This window comes from Ammodytes marinus (genome assembly GCF_949987685.1).
Source record: "Ammodytes marinus genome assembly, chromosome: 13".
NCBI lineage: Eukaryota > Metazoa > Chordata > Actinopteri > Uranoscopiformes > Ammodytidae > Ammodytes > Ammodytes marinus.
In genome coordinates, this window is record NC_137217.1 from 18,228,895 (window position 1) to 18,253,495 (window position 24,601).

Sequence of the window (24,601 nt, forward strand, 5' to 3'; positions counted from 1 at the left end):
GAATTGTTTGACCCTGGGTCTAGGTGGTGCTCGGGCAAATTTGTTGAGTAGGAGCTCGCATGCACACACGTAAGGCATGCCTTGGTAACGTGCATTCACTAAACTTTGCAGACTGTCACATTTTTAGTTAATAGTTGTGTGCTGTGTCAATAAATGGCATTCCTAAAGTTAGATTTTATTCTGATTTCTGATGAATACCCTATTAAGTTGAAAGTTGACATGGTTATCTCTTTTACCACAATCGCACCATGAGCTGGTGAATCCGAAATGGTTTTACTTACACGAACACTTAGCTGCTTATTTTAAAAGACCAAATAAAATATCTTTATAAACCATTTAGTCTGAGACATCACCAATAAAATCAAATGTTTAAGGACCTAAAGTGATGTCTCTAACTGCTTGAGTCTGACTGACTGCTAGTGATGTAAAGCTGCAACCAGAAAATATCTGCAGCAATAAAAAAGTGTATTCAAAACTAGTAAATGTGAGAAAGGCAGGTCAGGAAGGATTATTTGAAAGTATAACTTCATAAAACATTGCTGCATGTTTGCTCGTTTGAATTATTTCAGAATTTGAAGTTGAAGGCCTCAAACAATCATGTTCTCACTGCGGCTTTTCTCACAAATGATGCCCCCTTGTGGTCAACTCTTGTAATAGGCAATTATTGGACAGTACCACTGTATCCCAATAAAGGGGAGAGAGGGAGGCACATTTGTCGTCAAATGGACTAGAGAAAAGGCAGGCAACTTCTGTCAATACCAAAGGTCGATTTATTTTAAAATTCATTAACATTCCCAACTAGAGTTTTTATCGACAGTAATATTCACTTTATGTTATATTCAGATGGAATAATCCGGAATGACGTTGCACGTGACGAGACTCCATCATCAAACATGGCGGACAAAGAAAACACAAACATGGAAGTCAATAAGGAAAATAATAAACCTTTTGCCAACAAAGTTGAGCCGCTCGTCGACGAGCTCAAACGAAGAATAGGCTACCACGACAATGTCGAAGACAAGAAAAACGCCGGAGAAAATGGGGCCACAGCGGAATACTGCGAGAAACTGCAGACGTGGATGTGGCAGTACTACGCCGGATATTCGAACTGGCAGAGCTGGATGGCAGCGTCAGCCATGTCCTACCCTTGTTATTTACAGTCATTCAGTGGGACCTCGACGTCGCCGCTTGACATCAACTCCCACAACTGGTGTAACAGTCAATTTGGTCTTCCTTTGTCCCCTTATCCACCTGCGGTCAACTCCACCAGCACACGAGCAGGTGATGCAGTAGGCGGGGCTGCAGTGACCGCCCAGCCGCAGGAAAATGGAAACGCACAGAGACCAGGTAAAAGGGTCCTATATAGACTAAAATAATAATAATAATAATAGCCTACATTAAAGCTGCTGGCGTTGCGATTGCGTAGGCTTACACGTTGTCAAAAACAAACACACGTTTCCATTCAAACACAGAGTGTTGCCATGGACAAAAGTGGGCCTGAGGATCTTTGTTTTACGGTAGGCTACAGCAGCATAGTGTTAACTCAAGTTGACTGCGATGGGCATTTATCATTGCGGTTACAGTACACAATGTACGCTGACTGTGAGCCTGGGGTTATGTCCCCAACATCACTAAATGTCTTTGTGGTTGAATGAGTGCAAAATTCATGCAGCCTGCTTCCAAAATATTGTAGAAAGCCTGACTAGAAGAGCAGGTGCTTGTTAGAGCATTGGCATAATGTTCAACAATCACACATAGATTTATTGTTATGGTGTCTGGCCATGCAAGTGTACTATACTCTACCTGTTTGACTTAAACTTTGTTTTTTGTGCACTTTTTTAACAGGTCGTGAATATACCATTCCTTCACCATTTCAAAGACTCCTGGCTGAGATAGTGGATTTCTTTATATTGTTTTTCATCAAAGCAACCATAATCATCAGTATTATGCACCTGAGTGGAATCAAGTAAGATCATTCAATTCAAAAAATTGTGTTTTTGGTAAAATATTATTAGGCTTGTCTTTTTAGGACGGTAGACAATTTTTTAAATGTTATCATAGTAACATCCATCTTATTTTTTCTTTTTTTCAGGGATGTTTCCAAGTTCGCAATGCATTTCATAGTGGAGGAAATAGACGAGGATACATCAATGGAGGAGCTACAGAAAATGATGCTTGTTGCACTTGTTTACCGGATATTAGTGTGTTTTTATGAGGTGAGCCCCCACACACACACGCACGCACACACACACTTCACCCAAAAAATAAAAGCATTTCTTCACAGTCGATTAACCAGTCTCTGTATATTTAGGAAAAGCTCCCGTGCATTTAAGTGACAGTCGCTTTACCTTTATCTTTATGTCAGATTGTGTGCATTTGGGGAGCAGGAGGAGCCACTCCAGGGAAATTTCTCCTCGGACTAAGAGTTGTTACCTGTGACTCTTCAGTTCTGGTTCAGCCTACCAGGGTGCTTGTCGTGCCAGCAGCTAATGTCTCTCTCTCTGCGTGAGTAGTTTATTTTAAAGGTCAATCTTTCCGATTTTTCATAACGCATTCAGTTTATTCGTCTTTTATTCATGTTTTATGCGTTGTCTCCCTCTGCAGATCAACTGTCCGTGCTTTGAACAAGAACTTTTCCATTGCATTCTTTTTCCCGGCCTTCATCACACTTCTGTTCTTCCAGCACAATAGGACTGTGTATGATATGGTAGCCGGTACAATTGTTGTCAAGCACTCCAGGGCAAGATGACGCAGAACAACCCAGAAGAGAGTCCTATGCTAATGCTGAGCAGGCACTGTGTGATGTTTGTCTTAAATAAATGCCTGCAGCAAAACCCAGACAAGGTTTTTGTCAGAACAGGCAGGAGCATCAAGGTGTTCACAGACAGTTTGATACACATCAGTATGAACTATTTAATTTTCCCACAACTTGGGTTTGGTTTGTCCCGGACACTTACTGTATTTCTGCATGTATGACTACATGCTGCTTTCAGAATCTGTTCCTGTGCCAAATTGATGTTTGCTTTGAGGACAGGAAACCCTATAAATAGAACCTTTCCATTAACACAACATTTGCCTCTTTTTAAATTGTCTCCCAGATTAAGGGTGAATGTCTTGTTGAACTCAGTATTTAACTTGCTAATCATATGTTAATGAGATTATACAGTTGTGTTCAAAATAATAGCAGTGTGTTTAAAAAATTGAGTAAAGATCAAAATCCTAATAATAGCTTTTATTTCCATACACGCAAATGCATTGGGGACATTGCACATTCTATTCCAAATCCAAATATGAAGAAACATTTGTCAAATGTTTCTTCATCTTTACAGAAAGTGAAGAAAAAGGAATATTAGACTGTTCAAAAAATAGCAGCGTCTGCATTTTTCTTTACAACTCAAACATTTACTGTATCAACTGAACAATGCATGAAGATTTAGCTTTCCTATGAATCACTGAACTAATATTTAGTTGTATAACCTCTGTTTCTGAGAACTGCTTCACATCTGTGTTGCAGGGAGCCGACCAATTTATGGCACCTGTGAACAGGTGTTTCAGCCCAGGACGACTGTCTTCAAAGTGTACTGTGGCTTGAATAGGGGCCGCAGACAGTTTGTCAGACGACCCCCAAACACTGAATTCAAGCCACGTAACACTTTGAAGACAGTGAAGCATGGTGGCACAGACATCATGTTATGGGGATGTTTCTCATACTATGGTGTCGGGTCTATTTATCGCATACCATGGATCATGGATCAGTTTGTTTACATTTAAATACTTGAAGAGGTCATGTTGCCTTATGCTGAAGAGGAAATGCCCTTGAAATGGGTGTTCCAACAAGTCAACGACCCCAAACACACCAGTAAGCGAACAAGATCTTGGTTCCAGACCATCAAGATTAACGTTATGGAGTGGCTAGCCCAATCCCTGGACCTTAATCCAATAGAAAACCTATGTGGTGACATCAAAAATGCTGTTTTTGAGGCAAAACCAAGAAATGCAGATGAATTGTGGAATGTAGTCCAATCGTCCTGGGCTGAAACACCTGTTCACAGGTGCCATAAGTTGGTCGGCTCCCTGCAACACAGATGTGAAGCAGTTCTCAGAAACAGAGATCATACAACTAAATATTAGTTCAGTGATTCATAGGAAAGCTAAATCTTCATGCATTGTTCAGTTGATACAGTAAATGTTTGAGTTGTAAAGAAAAATGCAGACGCTGCTATTTTTTTGAACAGTCTAATATTCCTTTTTCTTCACTTTCTGTAAAGATGAAGAAACATTTGACAAAAGTTTCTTCATATTTGGATTTGTAATACAATGCATTTGCGTGTTTGGAAATAAAAGCTATGATAAGGATTTTGATCTTGCCTCACTTTTTTAAACACACTGCTATTATTTTGAACACAGCTGTACCTTTGGTATCTCTTTGTATGAAAAATTGTCTTAAGAGAGATATGCTTTTCATTGATTGAGTTGTTGACCTTCGCAGGAGTGAAGCATCAGCTTTTTCAGCTGCTGATGTAATTTGGTTATAAGACGCATTTATATGTAATGATGGAAAATGTAAACCTGACTACAATTGCCCTTTATTTACTCAGACAGCATGTGTGTGGCTGAAAGGTTAATGTATGACATGTTTGATGTGATTAACATCATTGTTTTTTTGCATTGAAAAAGATTAAATGAAAGCACTCCCTGCATGTTAGAGATGAATGTCTCTTAACAGTTTGACCATTCCTACAGTTTTGATACTAATTAAGTGACCTCATTATTTCATCATGTTGTATGTGAATATTATATTATTGTTATTTGACAATGCTGTCCACCACAATTGTCCACACTCCAAATAACCAAATATATGTTTAAAAATCTCCACCAGTGTTCTTAAATTTATGTAAAGGTGCATTTAAGCTACACTGGAAGGTTGTGGTGGCCCTCACCACCTATTGTGGTTTGCCTTTAATGTAGGACCCATTTGTGTGTCTCCTTTCATTAAGCACCACTATCCAGCATTTTGTGGCCACATTTTTAGACAGTTGTTTTGTAATTGCTCTACTAATTTGGGTTTGGGTTTAACACTTGTTATTATATTTTACATAGACAATACATTGAATTGATGCCTCACAAATGTACCACTCTAAATGTGAGTGATCGTAGATGAAACTAATACTTTTTCTAAGATACAGCAGTTCCATTCTACTTTCACAGTGAAAAATTGTGACTAAATTCCACTCGAAACATTTAAGTAAAGATGATGGGTGTGGTTTTTTTTCATTTGGTAGATTGTAGAACACAGATTGTTCGAGCGTTCCATTCAGTCACAGGATTTTGGTTCCACCTAGTGTAGATGTTTTGGTCGTATAGACATCATTCTGCCTGAGCTGATGCATCATGGCAAAAAATCCTCGAACACTGCTAACTGCATACAATATTTGAAATGAAAATCTGTCCTTGGGTGATTGATCCTCATTTACCATCACAAAGAGTCTTATCTCTTCTGTCTGCCCAGGTATTGAATTATCCTCTACCAAACAGAGGGACAGCCTGAATTCACTTCTTTTCAGACATTTCTGCCATTCTTTTTAAGTTTTCCGGTGTGTCAGGTATATTCTGAGGGGACTGTTGAAGCTCCAATTGTTGGCAACTGTTGACGTGATGATTGTGTTAGGCCCACCAAGTGGCAGCTTCAGCTGACAGCCACAGATGGTACCACAGATTACAGAGCAACCCCACCCCACATGCTGCTGCCATGCACCATGCCATTACTGTAGGCAACGGAATAATAAAACTCTTAGTGGTGAAGGGCTGTGCCGATGAGTATGAATACCCACCAACATTACCCACCAGCACTGCATAGTTGAGGCATGTTCTTAATCTATTTTTGTATCGACATGCTCTGGCTTGTATCCACAGAATGTGCAAGAGAAATATTTCCGAAAAGCTCAAGGGAACACATATTACTAACATTTATGATGGGCCATCCTGTGAAACAACTAAGTGCTGCAATAAACAACACAGCTCTTGCAGTCAGTGAATGAAGTACTATCGCGGCACTCATAATGGCATATCTGAAATTGACTCCTGCTATCGCCACTGACATATCTTGTGCATTTCTTATTCTTTTTATGAGCTATGCATCAAATGGCAAACATTGTTCTCATATCACTCAAGGTTGAAAAGGTTAACTCAGCATTGAAGAAGTGAGCAGAAAGTATAATAACTAACTGCAAGATTAGTCTTTTTAATTCATAATTTCTTCCCCTTTTTTTCAACCCATGTTGTTTGAACCATCCAGCTGGCAGGCCATACGTTGCCGAGTTGGTGAAGTGGCCAGCCAGAGTTCCTGTCACCCTTTCTGGCTCTTTTAACATGGGAGTTATCTACAGGCAGCATGGAGGTTTCACAGCCATGCCACATACAAGGCAGATGGATGAGGTAAACAGTCTGGGCTTAAGTTGACTAAAATATTCTCTTTGAACGATACAATTTTGTGCCCTTAATGACGTTATTTGTGTGTTACAAGTTCTCAAAAATGTCAGCCGGCCGCAGCTCTTCGCACGCCCACACATCAGCAGGCCCCAGGTGTGTGGAAAAGGTGCTATGGTGTTGCTGTTTTTGTTCCCCCAGTGTGTCGTGCCTGTTGGTTTTCCTCTCAAGTGGAGTCAGTAATTACAGGCTGGCTGGGTTCTGCCAGAGTGGAGAGGGCTGTTGATGAAGAGGAGACCTGTTGACTGGGGAGAGGGACGCAAACAGCTGCTCCAAAGTCATTTGCGTCCCTGTGTGCAGATATCATGATGTATGCATCATGACCAGGGCTGCTTTTACCTGCCACTAGGCCCTGGGGCTGAGAGGTTTTGTAGGCCCCCCGGGCGGCGGTCTTACAATACAGATGCGTTAAAGCCATGTTAGTCTACACCACAATATCTCTATTGATGAAATACAAAATCACTTAAGGTAACATGTACTTAAACCCCCTCCTGGTCTAGTGACTTTTAATAACCAAACACACATGGTTGGTTACTGTGTTTTTCCAAGTTATTGAAGAGACAGCGGTGGGGACCCAGGACCTTCTAGGAGGGTCCGGGGGCATGCCCCCCCGGAAGAAAAATTTGAACCTTTTAAAGTAAAATGCATCAATCTGGTGCACTTTGAGAAGAAAACTAAGGCTAAATCAACTGTGTCCTATGTGAGCTATTTTCTGAAATCATTTGGAGACACAGAAATACCAAAAAGCAGAAACAAAAATATACAGTTTTAAAAAATCCAGTCAGTCAGCATTCCAATTTTTTTTTAATAATCCCTTATCCCAAAGCTACTTCTCTCTTTGAATTCTTCATTTTGTTTTTAATGGCTCATCTCAATATAGGCCCTTGATCTGCGTTGCCCCGAACAATGTTATTTAAACAAAAATAACAAAAATGTACTGGTGAATGATAGGCCCCTTGATCTTCGTAGGCCAAAAATAATGTGATTTTTTTTCCTTTTTCGTTACTGGTTCATGATGGGCCCCTGATCTCTCTACGCCCCCCTAAGATCAGGGGCCTATCATGAGCCAGACAATAATTGATTTAAATGACAATGTGCGGGGCCTTCTTAGATCAGGGGCCTATATTGAGACAGTAAAAAAAAAAAAAAAAAAAAAATTTTTTTTTTTTTTTTTTTTTAGAGGCCCCTGATCCTTGTAGGCCCTGGGGCTTCAGCCCAGGTAAGCCCGTGCATTAAGGCGGCCCTGATCATGACATCTCGATTGCATACATTTAGAATTAATTTGTGTTATGCTTTTGAGGACCTTTGGACGTGGATGACATTAACTGATATGAGCACAGTGTTGAATATTGATTCATGGGTTGCTCATTTGTATTTTATATAAGGGAAAACTATTATAGTAGGTGAAAAAAGGAGGAGGGTATGTAAAGTGAATCATTAAGTTAAGTTGCCTTCCTCACCCTAACAATTTTCATACAGACCCTAAGCCTAGTCAAGCTGGATGTGGGCCTCAGCACTCTGTCATTTGGATGTACTGCCATTTACCATGCAAATCAATTATGAATGAACCCATTTCTAGGACAGGGGAACATATAAGAGTGAGTACAATATGAATAAATCCATTTTCGAGAGTAGTACTCTGGAAAATACTCCAGTACTGTGCTGGAGTTTGTTTTCCTGGAATAAAAATAGATGTGAATGTGAGGCAGGTACAAAGCATCAAGAGTGAAATATGGTGTGTGTGTGTGTGTGTGTGTGTGTTAGAGAGTGAGTGAGAGACAAGGGTGTAAGGCAGTACAGCATTCTTACCAATTTGTATGACATAACAGTGGGGATTCGTCGGTGTGTGTGTCGTTCAATACAGTATTCTGAGAAAGACTAGGAGAAGCTTGAGTTGTCAAGACAACCATGGAGGCTGCATCGGTTACTGCAGAAAAATACAGCTTTTCTCTCTTCTCTTAGATAATGTTGCTTCAGGGTAACACTCATCTATATTCACTTCACATACATCATTTTAAGATGAACTAAAGGGTAGACATTGGCCCAACATGAGTTTCCCTTCTGGTTTCTGATCGGAAACTGACGACCAAATTTTAACTTACTGATGAAGAGAGACTGTACAATGTTTCCATTCACCACTGATTTGGACTACGGGGGTACCAAATAAATATGCAGAGCAACAGCTGCATTATTTGTTTTAATCGCAATAAACACAAAACACTCAAGACCTTAATACCTTAAGATAATACAGACAAACACACAGATTAAGTGATATATTATTTTTTCTTTATATAAGTAATAAATATAAATTAAGCACGCATTGTGAAATAAATTTCTTGTGCATTGCACTCATGTCGTAATTTGATTTCACAATTGACATAATGTTGAGATAAACACATTGTCAGACTCTGAACTGCAGCTGAAAAGGTTCGTATACTGCCCTCTGTTGTTTGAGTCTGGTATTGAACCTACACCATGGAGCAGTGGGCAGGCTTTCACTGAGGTCATTTCACCTATGGTTACGTTCCTCACTCGTATATATAAAAACCTGATTTAAAAAATTAATAAAAATGAAAAATAAATATATATATATATATATATATATATATATATATATATATATATATATATATATATATATATATCAGCATGGATCCTTGTTAAATAGCACTCTTTAATGTCATATCAGTTAATAAATGAAACAGTCTTTCCTGGCTTGCCTTTTAAACCACCCAAAACCTCTGGTGGACATGTTTGGAAGATATGACTAGAATGAATGATTATAGCTTTCCTTTGTGTCCGCACATTGTGCTCTTCTTTATTCTTACACGATTTGGTGTCTTTCCGATTCATCTTATGAATGTGTTTGAACAAACTCTACTGAGTTCCCTCAGTGGCTGTGTTCCTCCCCCACAAATCACCCCACCCAATCCGTTATAGTTGCCCAAACTATGTTCTGGAGATGTGCGTAAGCAGTGGCTTGCTATTTTCAGCTGAATGAAAAGAGTCTTGGCACCAGGACTGAGGATGAAATCTGTTTTGTTCTGCTGAATTTGGCTTTCACCACTAAACAGTATCTATATGTTAAAGAATTCAGTATAATGGTGTCCTACAGTTAACCACAAAGACTTTTGAGGGAGCTGTTACCTGCCAATTATGCAAGAGGAATATGTTATCATTGGTAACTTCGATGTATTGAGGGCAGAATATTATATTATCATTTGTTGGCTGATGGAGTAGGCCTACATTTGTGTTTAAGATGTCTGTACAAAGTGGTAGGCCTAATGTGATAATTTTTAATTTAACAGGAGTACATACTGTATATGATTGATATTGGTTGATGTTAAAACAGCCTCGAACATAAATGCCATTGTGTTTGTTTTGCACTTAGAACACATAGGGCCTAATTCAGACTCAGCGTTAACACAATATGTCCAAAGTTGAAAATGACATGTAGGCCTACCAACAATGATAATTTGAAAGCAATAGATGACATCCAAGCCCATTTGTAGACTTTAGTAGATAACAATTTTTTGGACTCTATGAGAGTATGAGTTTAAGACATGCCTTTTTGTCATTTACTTCATCTTTAACATTCAATCCAATGACCCTGTTCAAGGTCACTTGGTGTCACTCAGGTCAGCACTCGACAATTTCTCTATTGAAGCCTATTTCAAGTTTACAATTCAGTGACAATATCTCCCTCGTTAAGATTTAAGCCCACCGTGTAGGCTACATAGGTTCAACTGCTGATCAAAATAGTGAAACTTGAGTAGCCTAGCCAAGATATGTTTACGCACCTCTATTAAGCACATAGGCCTACACCCAAATAGAGAGGTGAAGTCACTGTCAGTACCACCTGCCAACTGGGTTTTCTGTCCCTTTGCTCTTTTCATGAACTGCTGAATTCACTGGCTTTCAATAGGCTCTTTCAGCATGTCATGCAACACCACCATTGAGCTACAGCCACGTTGCCACCCATCTTTCTTAATGGGGGACTGGAGACTGTGGAGCTGCCTTGTTGCCATGGCAGCAGGCGCTTTCACATTCTCCCCACATAGCGTGCAGCGTGCATGTTGTTCCCTTCGAGCTGGAGCGCGCGCCACAGCTGAGACAGGTCTGTTCTCAGACAGGACCGAGCCATGGTTATTTACCTCCCGTTCCGATACCAGATGCCATCTTAATCCAACCGGCACCCACACACTCCACTTTCCTTTCTCTTTATTTCTAATGCATAATTTTCCTTAAAAAAACAACAACTTAGGCATATTACACACAAGCACTGTAAAGTAAACTTTAGACCACTATTATGCCACCAATTCACACCAGAACTGGTTCATCTGTTTTATCTAGTGCCACCCAATTTCTTCCCTAAAGATCTCTCATTACATTGGTCTATTTCATCAATCAATTTGGCCCACCTGATTATGTTAACCTGCTCGATTTAAGCAATGCAGCTCAGGGTTCACAAACTTTTGCACATACAACAGTTGGAAAATCATTTGTTTTATGTCTTTTAACAATTGATTTCTGGAAAAGAAAAATGTTGAGTTGGTAAACAAAAATCTGTTATTTCATATAAAAAATACTGGCATTGATAAAAATGAATTAATAATGGTAAAAATAAATAAAATTCCAAAAGGTTCAAGGGGTTCACAAACTTTCACACAGCACTGTATAGGCCTATATAAAAATAGATCTAATCTCCTTACCATTTAACAAGAGACAAGATTTAAACCATGATGCATTTTAACTGCAGACATACATTTTTCATTTTTACAGCTTTTCAGAGACTCAATTATAATCAAGTAATAACACTTTAAAGCATGGTTTGGATTTTAGAAATTTGGATTTATGATAATAATATTTCCCTATTCCTAATAATAGCTTTGTATGCCTTTAACAGACTGTTTCAAGTCCCCAAGACCAAGGCTATTAAAAACTCTCTGCTTAAAAGCTGTGCCCCCTCCCCCCTGAAAGGTGCACATGGTTCAGTCTATTCTACAGCTAGTTGTTGGCTAAACATGCTGCAAAGGTTGTGGTAATTTCACCAATGCTACTGCTGAAGACTTCAGGTGAACTTTCAAATAATTAGCCTATGTCTCATTGAAAAATTTAATATTAGGCTAAAGAGAATAAAAAATAAATATGGAGTGAGAAAAAGGGAAAACTAGAGGGAAAGTGCAACTTGTCTGGTTTGTAACATGGCTAGCAAAAGCTAATATTAGGCTATAGCTGGCTAATGCTACATTATAGACAACAGGGAGGTGAACCAGCTTTAGTAGATATTATTGTTCTGTGCATTATTTCCATTATTAATAGGAATCAATCGCTTTGGCCTGGCCTATTGTCACAAACAATGTGAAAAAAATGCCATTTTACTTCAAGTCAGGTTTTGTCCGACTGAAAGTCCAACCCCCAAATATGTTCAGCTTAATAGCCTACATGACAGAGATAAGCATCAATTGTTTATTTAGGCTTGAAAAACAGTCACGGAAGAGTGATTATAGGCATAAGGCTAGTAGCCTAATATGATTGCTTTATATTGGCTACTTCTACTCCACTACATTTTAGAAGAAAATATTGTACACTCTTCTACATTATTTATAAGCTACAGGCTAGTAACGGGGAACTTCGCTTTTGCTTGCTCAACATATGATCCACTTACAAAAAACAACAACAAAAAAACATCTAAAGAGCTAGTCTGTTTCCTAAAAGCATCATACATGCTTCCCTGTCCTGTGTGTCTGAGGATCCTTGTTACATGTCTGGACATGTGTGTCTGCTGCATAGAGGAGGCTCACTTGGCCACAGTGAGTGTATGGGAAGGATGCACCGCAGAACGTGGGTAATGATGCTTGGATAATTGTTTGCTCTACCCAGAACAGAAGGTAATGTGGTTTATCTCTTTCAGATTTGCGTGAAGGTTGTGGTTGAAAAGGTTCCCAGCATGTTTTTGCTTCCCAGTAAAGGTCATGCAGTGTTATAACCTGCAGCAACTGGAGCCCACTTGAGTTTTAACTGTGTTCATGGTGAAGGCTACTGTATGGGTGTGTGAGTAAGGAGGAAGAGCACTGGGAGGCAGTGTGTAGAGAAATCTGTGTGTTTAAAAATGGAGGAAAGGAAGTATCATTCAATGTTGATTTGTTGAGATCTCAGGGAGAGTGCCATTGGTGGCTTTACCGTGAATAATATTACTTACCATTACTTGTAGTTTTCTCCATTTCTAATAGGCCAGCTACTGCTAGCTTACTACTACTACTCGAAATGATCAGCAGCTTTCAGTTGTTAATGTTTGTGAGATCTTGTTATTGTGTAGAGCACACCTTCCCATTATGTGTGAGCCACACTGAGGAATGAAACACATTGTAGTTGTGTTAGCTCAGAGTAAAAGGGCACATTTAACTAGGCCAACAAAACTCCTCTGTCAGGTTGGACCACAGTAATCAGCATCTCATAGTATTCAGTCATATGTGATTACCTGTCACTGTCAACAACGGAAATATTCCTAATCCGTTTTAAAGACTTTCTAGTAATGCTTTAGATAATGGCAAGCAATCCACTGCGCAATTCTTCCCAATTTACTGTGTTTTTGAACTAACAGTGTACTTAATGAATTATTTAATGATTTTGTATGTACATGTCACACAACTAAGTGGTCCCCAAAGCCAGATTGTTGCAGTAGCTGTACTGTACCCTGTAATATTAGAAAATATACCCATTACTTAAAAAGAACACCAACATCAATTAGATATATCACTCATACACTAGTTCACTTGGCTGACATTAATTCTAGCATCCAGTGTATATGGGTGTGCCATTTCAGGGCAAGAAAACCACAATCTCTACTAGAAGCCCGTAATGCTTCATTATGGGCTCCTGCCATGTGCTTTATTCTATCCTGTTGCTGGCTCCTGAGGTTTACTTTGCCTTGGCTTTGAAGTGATTTGAGTCACAGTAAGATGAGGCTATAGGCCCACAGCAATGAAGACATATGCACATGTTTTCTTTTCAGGTTAAACTTGGGAAACACATCTTATCACTTCAGCGGTTCAATATGCAGAGATATGCGTATTCGACAGTCACAGTGGTTGGGCCCAGTCCAGGGCCAGGTGGACCATAGCTAGCAGCAACTGGCCCATTTACAGAGCCAAGGCTGTGTATTAACACTGGATCTTTCAAATGCACACACAGTATGTACAGGTAGCCGATGTTTTCCCTAATCTCTTAAGCGGAGGGGACAACCTAGTTTTCTGGCCTGCAGAAGAGCAGATGGTTGGTTGGTTGGCTTGGTGGTTATGGGCCCCTCTCTGCAGCCTTTGCTGTCACTGCTGTGTGCTGCACAGGATAAGGAGGAGGACTTGAGGAGGGCCCCAGTGCCAAGTGGCTGGACGACAGGGTGTTTTATGAGCGCGGCCGCCTGTACAGAGGAAAACCTCTATGGGGGGAGGCCCCGAGGAGACCTGGAGGGGTGGCAGGTTAAACACTTTGTAGCTGATACTCTTAATTGTAGGTCAGCTCGCAGGGCAGATAGGAAGAGATTTGTCTCTGCAGGCCAAAATGCATTTGAAAATGAGCAAAAACCAAGCTGTGCATTAACAGCTGTGCATTAACAGCTTTCCTGTGCAGCTAACACACTGACCACTTTAATCCTCTTCCCTATGTGTTTGTGCATATGTGTTAGTGTGTCTGCATGCATATGCCCGATGTGGATATCCCACAGTTATTCACATTCATGCAGTATGTCTGTCTGAGCAAAGCCTTTCTGAATCTCCAGCCCCCTCTCTCTCTCCCTCCCTCTCTCTCTCTCTCTCTCTTACTCCCTCCGTCTGTTGCTCCCTCCCCCTCCTTTCGCTCTCTGTGTGAGCGTAGTCTGGGCGCTAAGCCAAGTAGAGTGTGTTTTTTTGAATGAATACCTGATGCGGCTGATGAGGCTGGCTGGGGGAGGAGCTGTGTCAGTGGAGTACTGAGAGAGAGAGAGAGAGGAGGGAGGTAGAGAGTGAAAGAGAGAGAGGCAGAAGCGGATAGAGAGAGCGGGAGAGCGAGAGAAAAGCAGCCAGGCAGAGAGGGAGCTGGCGGTCTGGTGGCCTTGCATAACACACGTTGGAGCAGCCTTGAACGCAGGACTTGGTGTTAGCTTCAGCTTCAGAGGGGGAACTTCCTTTTACCGTCAGCCCTCTCTGTTGCAGGGGCAGCAAAGCCTCCAAAACCGGAGCGTCCAGAGAGGAAGGAGCCGGAGTTGGAACAGCTAAAGGCAAGAGCTCCAGGAGAGGAGAGCGGCACAAAGAAGAGATTCAGGAAGAGGAGACCCAGGAAACACGTCTGCAACACACATAGGCACAGACACACACACATAAGCACACACACACACACACACACACACACATAAGCACACACACACACACACACACACACACACACACACACACACACACACACACACACACACACACACACACACACACACACACACACACACAGGCACACACACACACACACACACTCACTCTGAGAGGCAGGAAGAATCCTTGGACATGCTCTGCAAGCAGTGGCTGTGGAGAGACTGGTGAGCTATTCTTAGTACTCTAACCAGAGGAGGGGAGGGAGAGGGGGGTTGTCTTTATTCTTCTTGATTTGTGGCACAGTAGTATTTTCTGTCCCGCTACTATACTCATGCGCTCTCTCACTGTCATTCTAAAGCCCCCAGAGACTAGAGTCAAAGCACTCGTCCATAGGCCCAGTTGTGGGATTAAAACAGCAGGTTTGGTAGTAGAGGCGCTCGCTAGTAAGCTTGTACACCGTCTGATCGGTGTGTGTTGGGCAGTGATGCAGAACTCTGGAGTCATTGTTAAGGCAAAACAGCCCGAACCCACTGCTTGTTTCTTACTGTCTGCTTTAGTCTGCCCGCCTCTTAAAGGCACAGGCATCACTGCCACTGTTGTACAGAGAAACGGCAGTAAAATGGCTCTTTTGGGTATAAGATAAAAAGCCATACACTGTATTGATCTGCTCTCTGGCTATGTTTGTAACAGGCTTTAGGGGGAGGTCCTATTTATATGCAGCGAATCACCCATAGTACACTACACGCACGTCCATATTGTCTTCCACAATACCTCCCCCTCCGTTTCATGCTAGAGCCCGGATTGATAATGATGTTTTTGTTTTCTATATATAGCCATTTGCTGTGCAGGATACTCCTTGTGTATCTATGACTGGTCTAACAGGTGAAACATGATGTATGTATAGCAGTATCGGAAACAAGTGTATCACCTCGGGGGTCTTTGCGTTAGCTTTTTGTATGAAAACAACATCTCATCAAGAGGACACTGTATCGGAATAATTGTGTTGCCTTTGTATCACATCCCCGCATCATCATTCTGCTGCAGAGAAAATCTTATCGCTTTGAAGCTGCGGATAAGTGCGGGGAGAGTAAATAGTGGGTCCAGCGTGAGCATGAGAGTAAGACAGGCAGAGGCAGTGGATTCGGGGGACTGGAGAAGCCGGCAACTGCTTCTGCTTAAGAGAGTATATGTAACTCTGCTATGGGGTGGGGGGGGGCTCACCTGGATACAACAGAGAGCATGTTGAATGAAAACATTTCATCCTCGCGCGCACAGTGACGACAGACACACACACACACCACTACACAAACCTATTGCTCTGGTGTATGCAGCTCCTTCTTTTTTTCTTCTTTTCTTTTATACGTGGGATTGTAAAAGGATCACACTCTAGCCTGGCTTTATCATTGGGGTCTGAGCTGAAAAGCATCAGTGTGATGAGTGGAACAGAGAGCAGCATGTCTCCCCCACTCCCTTCTCTGTTGTCATCCCTCCATACATGTCTCAGAGGTGACGGTCCTCCTGGGCCAAGTGGGACACACTGACTCAGGGCTCCCGTGCTGTCTGGCTCGGTGTGACAGACAGTCATGGCTTGAATGCTCTCCTTTGTTCTCAATAGTATCGCATACTGCTGTTTTTTTTGTTGGTGACAGTATTACAATAATAATAGAGCAACGCTGGAAAATCTTTTCCTGCTGAGCTGTGTGAGTGTGTGTTTCTGACCATGTTCAGAGAGAGGCCTGTGTACAGGTCATATGAGGAAAGGAAAGGAGGACGCCTTCTTCAAGACTATCCTGTTGTATCTGGAGATCTGTTGACAGTAACGTGTGTCTTTGTGGCATTCGGAAATCAGATCACACACTGGCTTTGTCTTCCGACCGCAGCTATACACTCACTGAGGTGGCACTTGTGTTTCAGATGTGTGATGTCATCACAGGGTTGACACACGGTGTTGCTGAGGTGGGGTTGTTGCCACTGAGCGATTGCTGCACAGTGTATAGCTCAGGCTGTTTTGCCAATCGGGGGATATTATCAGCGAGGCGGGGGCTATGGCGCTCCGATGCTGCAAGCTCTAGCTCAATGTGGGTCAAGAGAAGCAGCACTCTTGTCTTCTCCCCCATTCCCCCTTCTTTCTTTTCTTCCCTCTTTCTCATTCCCAATCTTCTTTCTTCTCTCACTCCCTTTTCCTCCTTCTTCCTTCACACAGTTAAATCTGTCATCTTACATCTTACATCTCCCTCTTCTCTTCTCTCCTCCCCCTCACTCTCTCCTCTTTCTGTGTCTCTCCAGCTCTGATGCTCTCCTCCTTTGTAACATCAGGTGGGGATCCACCAGGCTGTAAGCTTAAATTAATAGCACACTGAGGTTTCAGCTGCTTTTGGCTGCAGTGACCTTGTCAGAGACGGCATTAGAGGTGGATGCATCTGAATAGAAACTGACCAAGGTCGCCTTCTGTGTTTTTCTTCTTCTCCCTCTGTCTTTATGTAACATGTCTGTGTGGCTGCCTCCTGCTGTAGTTAACCTCTTCTGTAATAGGAAAATACAATTTAGCACTGTCGGTTTCTCTGAATGAAAAATGTGATGGATGTTTGTGAGTGTGTGTCATACACTCCATCTCTGTGGTGCCTCTGGCTAATGAACAACTGGGAGTAGTGTGCATTGACCCACAGATAAGCCTGCAGGAAAGAACAGTCAATCTACAAAAGAAAGTGTGAAAAAAATGAGCTCATGCGAAGCAAAAGGCTGCATGTGGAATTAATGCACGCATTACTTGCTGTTTCTGTTTCTTGTATGTATCTGTGAATGTTTGAGCTATGTATGAGTGTATAAGTAGTCGCTGCGTATGTGGCATTATTGACATAGTTACCCTTCACTTAGTAACCCATCTTCCATTCATCATGAGTTCCATATCTAGCTCAGAATAAAAATCCTTTGTTTCTGTACTTATTTAACCCAGCCTAAAATTTGCCCCTCTAAAACAAACTCGAATAAAAGGGCCTACTTATTCATTGTTTGTTGTCCACTTTGTATTCCCTTGGCTTTGAAACGCAACTCAAACAGGGTACAGCGGAAAGCCATTGTTAAAATATTTCGAAGCACATCAGTGGTGGTAACAAACGGCCGTTTCACGTTTTGCAGAATGTCCCATAATCAAATTTTGAGCATTGTTGTTTTCACTTCATTTTTTTCGATGTGCCCACCGACCCGGAGTTCCTGTCTGGATGTGGATGTTATATTTACAGGAGCCCTACCAATTCAACATAAGGCCGGTGTTAAAACAAAGACAAAGGCATAAGCTCCTTTGAGGCTGTTACCCTGTGCTGGTATCCTTTCACTCTGCTCTGCATTTTTACCCTAGAGCCTGGAGCAAGATAGGAGCCAACAGCAACGTGTGCACACACACTTATCCTGTATACATGAGCACACACACACACACACACACACACACACACACACACACACACACACACACACACACACACACACACACACACACACACACACACACACACACACACACACACACACTGCAGTTCAGGAAAGTCCTGTCTGGTGTTGAAAACATGTTAGAGCTCTTTCATGTTTTGTAAATGATGACACAGCATTGTGCTATTCTTAACTGTAGGTTGGTTGAGTTGTCCATGTAGATCTCCCAGGGGTATCTTTAGAGGTATGAGGTATGCATCTTGTGTTCAAGTGCAATATGCAAACATAAATTAGATGCAGCAGTTACACCACGTGACGTACCACCTGGTGGCACAACAAAGAACAACACCTTAACAAACATGAAAGCGGGGGCATTTTTAAGTGTGAAGTCTTTTGGTGTTTGCTGTTTGTTTCTTAAAATGTGCATTGTAAATATGGTTCATAATCACAGGTTGTGCTTACTGAGCTAGTTCTGCAGTGGTAATAAGATGGTCAAGTAAAGTAAAACTATAGGTTAATATGCAAACATTCAGAAGCTGTTCTAGAGGGCTTTAACATCTGTACAACATTTCATTTAGACTATTGAATTGTATATTATCTGAGTATTTGATTTGAGCTTCTCTTTGCTTTTAGATTCCTGCTGACATTGTGGACGAGGTGGATCGGTCAGAGATGATTCCTCATGAAGTCTATGGAGCTCATTTAGTGAGCTGGAGTGAGTCCATCTTCTCTGGTCTGAGGCCTGGAGCTGTCCACCAGTGAACACAAAGAAAACCAGAGTGCACACAGCACACTGGTAGGCCGGTCCCCGCACAGAACCATCGAGTAGAGGAGAGAGAGAGAGAGACGGCTTCAAGAAGGATTTAGACACTTCCCTAGGAATATTAAAACCACGCCTCCAGAATGAAATCCAACCAGGAGCGGAGCAATGGATGCCTGCCTCCTAAGAAGCGCGAGATCCTGGCTATGGAGCAGAGGCCAGTGGCAGTGGCCACAGCCGCACTTCCGGCTGCAGTGATCGCTGACAGTCCCCACACGGAGAACCTAGCGTGGCTGGCAAGTGTAGCCAGCGAACGCTGCAAATCCAGGGATGCGGAGAGCCCACGATGTCCCATCTCCTCCATTGCCTTCTCTTCTCATTCCACCTCTATCTCCTCGGCGACTGCTCCTCTGTCCGCCGTGCCCCTGGCTTCTCTGCCTGCGGTCTACCCCACGGCCCTTCCCCAGCAGGCCGGGACAATCCAGTTTGCTCAGCTGGGACCCAACGTTCAGTTCATTAGCTCTGGGCCCTATGCCGGCTACATCTCCTCACACATCATCTCCGCTAACGCTAGCTCTGCACCCAACAGCTCTGCCATAGGACAGCGTGCCCACCACCTGGATGGTTACACCACTGCTCTTATCTCCCCCAACCCCAAAGGGGAGCAGCAGCAGTTTCAAATAGGCCTCTCTCCCACAGAACTGACTCCTGTGTCACTCCCGAGCTCTCCGCAGGTCACAAGCCAATACATTCACCTGGACAGCAGAACGCCCCTGAATGTCACCTCGCCCGCGGCCCACCACCTCCAGCTCCACCCTCACACCGGCGTCCTCCCTCAAACGCTAACCCTGGCTCCCTCCCAGCTGCTGGTGCAGTATGCAGACGGTTCAGTGGGGAGAAAACCCGAGGGGCACGCTAAGGGGGTGTTGAACGGGGAATACGAGGTGGTCAAACAGTCTAAAGCTCCCGCTCAGCCAGTCAACCATCATCAGGTGCAGAGCTACGAGGCCAGACATATCCTCCTGCCCGCAGACTACAGCCAACACCCCTCAGGACTCCAGACCTCTCTGGTACTGGTGGCCCAGCACAACCCAGAACGTGACGCTGGCACTAATAAGATCTCCTTGGTCCACCACGCCGACAAAGGAGGCATCTGTCTGGGGAAGCCGGTCTCCAGATCTGCCTCTTTCACCTCCCTCTCTTCCTCGGAGATGGTCAAGTCTGTGGCTTCTCACACAGTCATCCAGACCACTCTGCCCTCCTCTGAGGAGATGCCAGCCAGCCTCTATTCCTCCACGCAGCCGCCCATCATCGGCTACATCACCAGTGGCAATCAGCAGCACGCCGTCAGCTATCACGCCACGCTGCCCCAGCACCTGGTCATCCCCAGTGGCCAGTCCCTCCTCATCCCGGTCAGTGGAACCGGTAACAGCACAGAGATCGAGGTGAACCGTTGTATGGGCGCCATGACCGCCACCACCACCCCTCAGATATCCACAGCGATGCCCCACGCGTATCTGGCCACAGCTCTGTCCAAGTGCGAGGCCCTGGGGCAGGATGCGAATCAAGCGCCCCCTGCCCCCTTCGTGCAGCAGCAGGCACCAGCGCCGCCGGCCCTCCTGCCCGCAAACCCAGCCCCTGCACTGGTGGTGACTCCCTCCCCAACCCCTGCTCCTGTCCCCGCTGCCGTTTCCATCCAAGCCTCGCCTTCCATCTCCTCTTCCTCTTCCCCCGTGGAGCTTCCTCCCTTCTTCATGAGAGGCTCCATCATCCAGCTGGCTGACGGGGAGCTGAAGCGCGTGGAAGACCTCAAGACAGAGGACTTCATCCAGAGCGCCGAGATAAGCAGTGAGCTGAAGATCGACTCCAGCACTGTGGAGCGTATTGACAGCGGGCAAAGTCCCAACGCTGTGCTCATACAGTTTTCCGTGGGAGAGCTCAAAGCTCAGGTAAGTCATTCATTCATCATTCTTGTTCGATTAATCATCCGTTTTTTTTAAAGCCACCGAGGTGTATAGAATTTGAAACCTCAAGTCTTTGGCGGCCCCCACTGATATCAAAGAGTATTGAAAAAGCCACTGCGAAAACAATAAATAGTTAAATAGTAGAGTTGCAATAGACTTAATTCTATGTGTAAAAGTATAATGAAATTGTGATCAAATTTATTAAGCGATCCACTAGGGATGAGCATGACCTTGTGTTGATTTTTTAAGTAAGCCACCGTGACATTACATCTCTGGTGGAACATTGAAAGAACTGAGAACACTCTTTTTCCTTCATATTGGTATTTTTCAACCCACTATTGTTCCAACACTGCACAAGAAGCACTTGTACAAAAAGTCAAACTAAAATGTAATAATTCAAACATTGGATTTTGGAAGGTCAAAAGCCACTACTTTTACAAATAGATGAAGCCAGAAATTATTGAATAGGAGAGCTGAGTGGCCTTAATTTTCTTTCTGAAATGAATACATAGAATACATTTTTCTTTTGATAGGAATCCTGAATTTAATTAATTTGGTTCTTACAGAATAAAAAAATAATAGGTTTGTCAGCTTCTCTGGTGAACAAATGGCAAAATAATTTGAAAAAATATCTTTGGTATTTCTGTTCTGCATTTTCTTTTTTCTTTGGCAGACCTGTACAGCGATTGTGAAAATATCTGTGGTAAGCTTTATATTTAATTTGGCAATATCTTATTGCCAATGTATTAATCGGGTGGTTCTAAAACGGACTAAACAAATAGCCCCCCACCCCACACACACACAGGAGGCATTTGACTTTCACTGTGGAGCCACAGCGAAGTGTAAATGATAACATTGATAATTGCTCCATTACATTAGATTCCCAGTTGGCCTTGAAGCAGGTGGGCTACAGCAGCAGAATACCCAACCGGATGCCACTCCTGTCAGCTAAGAACAGGAAACTGAGGCTACAATTTGCACAGGCTCACCAAAATTGGACAATAAAAAATTGGAAAAGTCTTGCCTGGTCTGATGAGTCTCGATTTCAGTTGCAAGAGTCAGATTTGTAGGGTAGGGTCAGAATTTGGCGTAAACAACATAAAAGCATGGATCCATCCTGCCTTGCACCTTCAACCATGCCACATTAAAAGTCGCTTAATTCCCCTTTCTTCCCTATTCTGATGCTCGGTTTTAGCTAGTCTACTAGGGGTGGGAAAAAAAATCGATTCTCCGATGCATCGCAATTCTCTCTCGAACGATTCTGAATCGATACAGATAAGTCAATAATCGGAATTTAAAATAAAAAAATATTTTTATGTATTTTTTTAAAAAAAATATTCGATTCGTAAATTCTAGTACTTCCTGCGCCACTGCGCATGCACACCACACACGTGCGAGTTGTTAAAAGTGGCGACAAAAGCAAACCCATATGACCTGCACCGGCTTTGTTTCTGTTTACGTTTTTGTATGAGAGCGGAGTTCAAAGCCATACTTTTTGCACAATGTGTTCAAATGACATAGAAAATAATAGAATAGAAATCCTTTAGAAACATGATTTACAAGAGTAGAAAGAAAATTAAACTGAATTGGTTTAGTTTTTACATACTTCCATATTGTGTTGAAATCTGGTTGAAATGCAAGCTGCATTGATTATTGCATACAAAGTCATATTTGTGACAAGAAAAGCTTTTTCTGTAATACAATATTAGAGAAGGTAATTCATCTGTTGAGTACCAAACGCAGATGTGTATATATATATTTTTGAAAATCAATCATGGGTATGTACATAAAAAAAAATTGCATCGAGATGCATTTAAAATCGATTTTGAATCGAATCGTTGACCTCTGAATCGGAATAGAATCATGACACCCCAAGAGATTCCCACCCCTAACGTCTACATGCCTAAATGCGTTGAGTTGCAGCCATGTGATTGGAAGATTAGCTTATTGTTTTTATAAGCAATTGAACAGGTGTACCTAATAAAGTGGCCGGTGAGTGTATATATATTTCATATATATACATTAACACAAAATTAATTTCAATAACAATTCCCTACTGTGACAGGACAATATGTCTTCTGTGAAAGAAGTTCTGCGGCTTGTTGTTCTACAAACAAATACTTATTGCAAACACAGAATCATTTCCAAGATGTATTCGTTGCATAGTAACTTTAACTGGTTGTCTCTATTATATTTCCTCAACAAGTATTTCCGCTTATATCTAGCTAAATGCTAACCGTGTCTGTTGTGCATGCATCCTCTCCAGGTGTGTGTGGAGGTGCTGGTGGAGTATCCCTTTTTCGTGTTTGGCCAAGGATGGTCGTCCTGCTGCCCAGACCGGACCACGCAGCTCTTCGAGCTGTCCTGCGCTAAGCTGTGCGTGGGCGACGTGTGCGTGTCGCTCACTCTCCGCGGTTTGAGGAATGGTTCGCTTACAGACAGCCAGGCTTTGGGTAGCAATCTGAAAACTGCTCACCACTCTGACTCCTGTCACAATGCGGAGGCCCCTGTGAGAAACACAGTGAGTCCAAATGCCGCCGGCCGTAACAGTGGCCTCCTCATGAAGGCCTCCAATGCAGACTGCAGGCTGCAGAGGGAGCAGGGAACCGGACCGGGGCAGGGATTGGACCTACCACCAGGATTGGGATTAGTTTCTACAGGACAAGGGGAGGGGATCTACGGAGCTGGACCCATGCTGGCAGTTTTGGGGACTGGAGAAGTGAGACAGGAAACAGTGAAAACAACAGACATGCCTACTCTTGCCAAAGAACAATGTGGCGATACCGAGAGACCCGCGGGCCGCAAGAGACGCTGGTCGGCTCCAGAGCGAGACCAGACCGAGAGAGCTGAGGAGGAGCCGCCTGTGACTCTGCCCAAACCCTCCTTCATCCCTCAGGAGGTCAAAATCAGCATAGAGGGCCACTCCAGTACAGGGAGTGAAAGGTTCTTGAGCAGAAGACCAGACTGTTGAGAGAACTTTTAAGGACATTTTGATTACCTGTGGTTTGCTTTGTGTTTTTTCCCCTTTCTGTCCAGACTACTGTAATATAGGAGTTTACACAGTATTTACAAGTTTTTTTTCTTTTTTTTCTCACTAGTCGGATTTCTATGATGAAGTACAGTAGAGCACCTTCATAAGTGGTATCACACACGAGATCAGTGCAATCAATGCTGAAATGCATAGATGAATGCAGCGTGAATGTTTAGTATGAATGGCTGTCAGACACTTTGAGAGACATTTGGCTTGCGTGTCTCTTATGAGCTGGAGCTCCTTGGCTTAAACATGTAGGATGCAGGTCAACCATTCCTCTTATCACACGAACAAGCACAGACCCCGATGTCAGTGTGTAGAAAGTGGGTAACCATATTTGGTTTACTCTCATCCTGTTTGTTTCAATGTTTAATTGGTGGTAGTGATGTTTATGGATGGCTGAAGTCAAAGCGATTTGACAATGCTCACCATGGCTTTGATCTCTGCTGCCTTGTCTATCTGATGAGGTTTTGAGTTTTATTTTATGACCATTTTTCTTCATTTTCTTACCGTTTCAGATGCGTGCGCTACCGCAGGTGGCCTTTCATCCCCTTTCTTTATGTGTGTGTGCCTGTGTGTGTTTTTTCCTGTGTGG

General features: G+C 42.8%; 2 protein-coding genes across 2 annotated transcripts; both read left to right on the forward strand.

Annotated features, from left to right (window-relative positions):
• The first annotated feature begins 866 nt into the window (after window positions 1-866).
• LOC307259930 (protein FAM8A1-like) lies at window positions 867-4,816 on the forward strand. The gene is made up of 5 exons (XM_080040017.1): window positions 867-1,347; window positions 1,846-1,966; window positions 2,093-2,216; window positions 2,366-2,505; window positions 2,605-4,816. The coding sequence occupies exons 1-5, from the start codon at window positions 894-896 to the stop codon at window positions 2,747-2,749; spliced, it is 984 nt and encodes a 327-aa protein (XP_079896143.1). The 5' UTR covers window positions 867-893; the 3' UTR covers window positions 2,750-4,816.
• A 14,272-nt stretch (window positions 4,817-19,088) lies between these two features.
• LOC307259537 (ataxin-1-like) lies at window positions 19,089-24,303 on the forward strand. The gene is made up of 2 exons (XM_080039466.1): window positions 19,089-20,960; window positions 23,242-24,303. The coding sequence occupies exons 1-2, from the start codon at window positions 19,155-19,157 to the stop codon at window positions 23,944-23,946; spliced, it is 2,511 nt and encodes an 836-aa protein (XP_079895592.1). The 5' UTR covers window positions 19,089-19,154; the 3' UTR covers window positions 23,947-24,303.
• Window positions 24,304-24,601: the final 298 nt, after the last annotated feature.

Coding starts and splice junctions, on each gene's coding strand:
- LOC307259930 (XM_080040017.1), top strand. CDS start 894: ATGGCGGACAAAGAAAACACAAACATGGAAGTCAATAAGGAAAATAAT. Junction 1,967..2,092: donor ATGCACCTGAGTGGAATCAA/GTAAGATCATTC, acceptor TCTTTTTTTCAG/GGATGTTTCCAAGTTCGCAA. Junction 2,506..2,604: donor GCTAATGTCTCTCTCTCTGC/GTGAGTAGTTTA, acceptor CTCCCTCTGCAG/ATCAACTGTCCGTGCTTTGA.
- LOC307259537 (XM_080039466.1), top strand. CDS start 19,155: ATGAAATCCAACCAGGAGCGGAGCAATGGATGCCTGCCTCCTAAGAAG. Junction 20,961..23,241: donor TGGGAGAGCTCAAAGCTCAG/GTAAGTCATTCA, acceptor CATCCTCTCCAG/GTGTGTGTGGAGGTGCTGGT.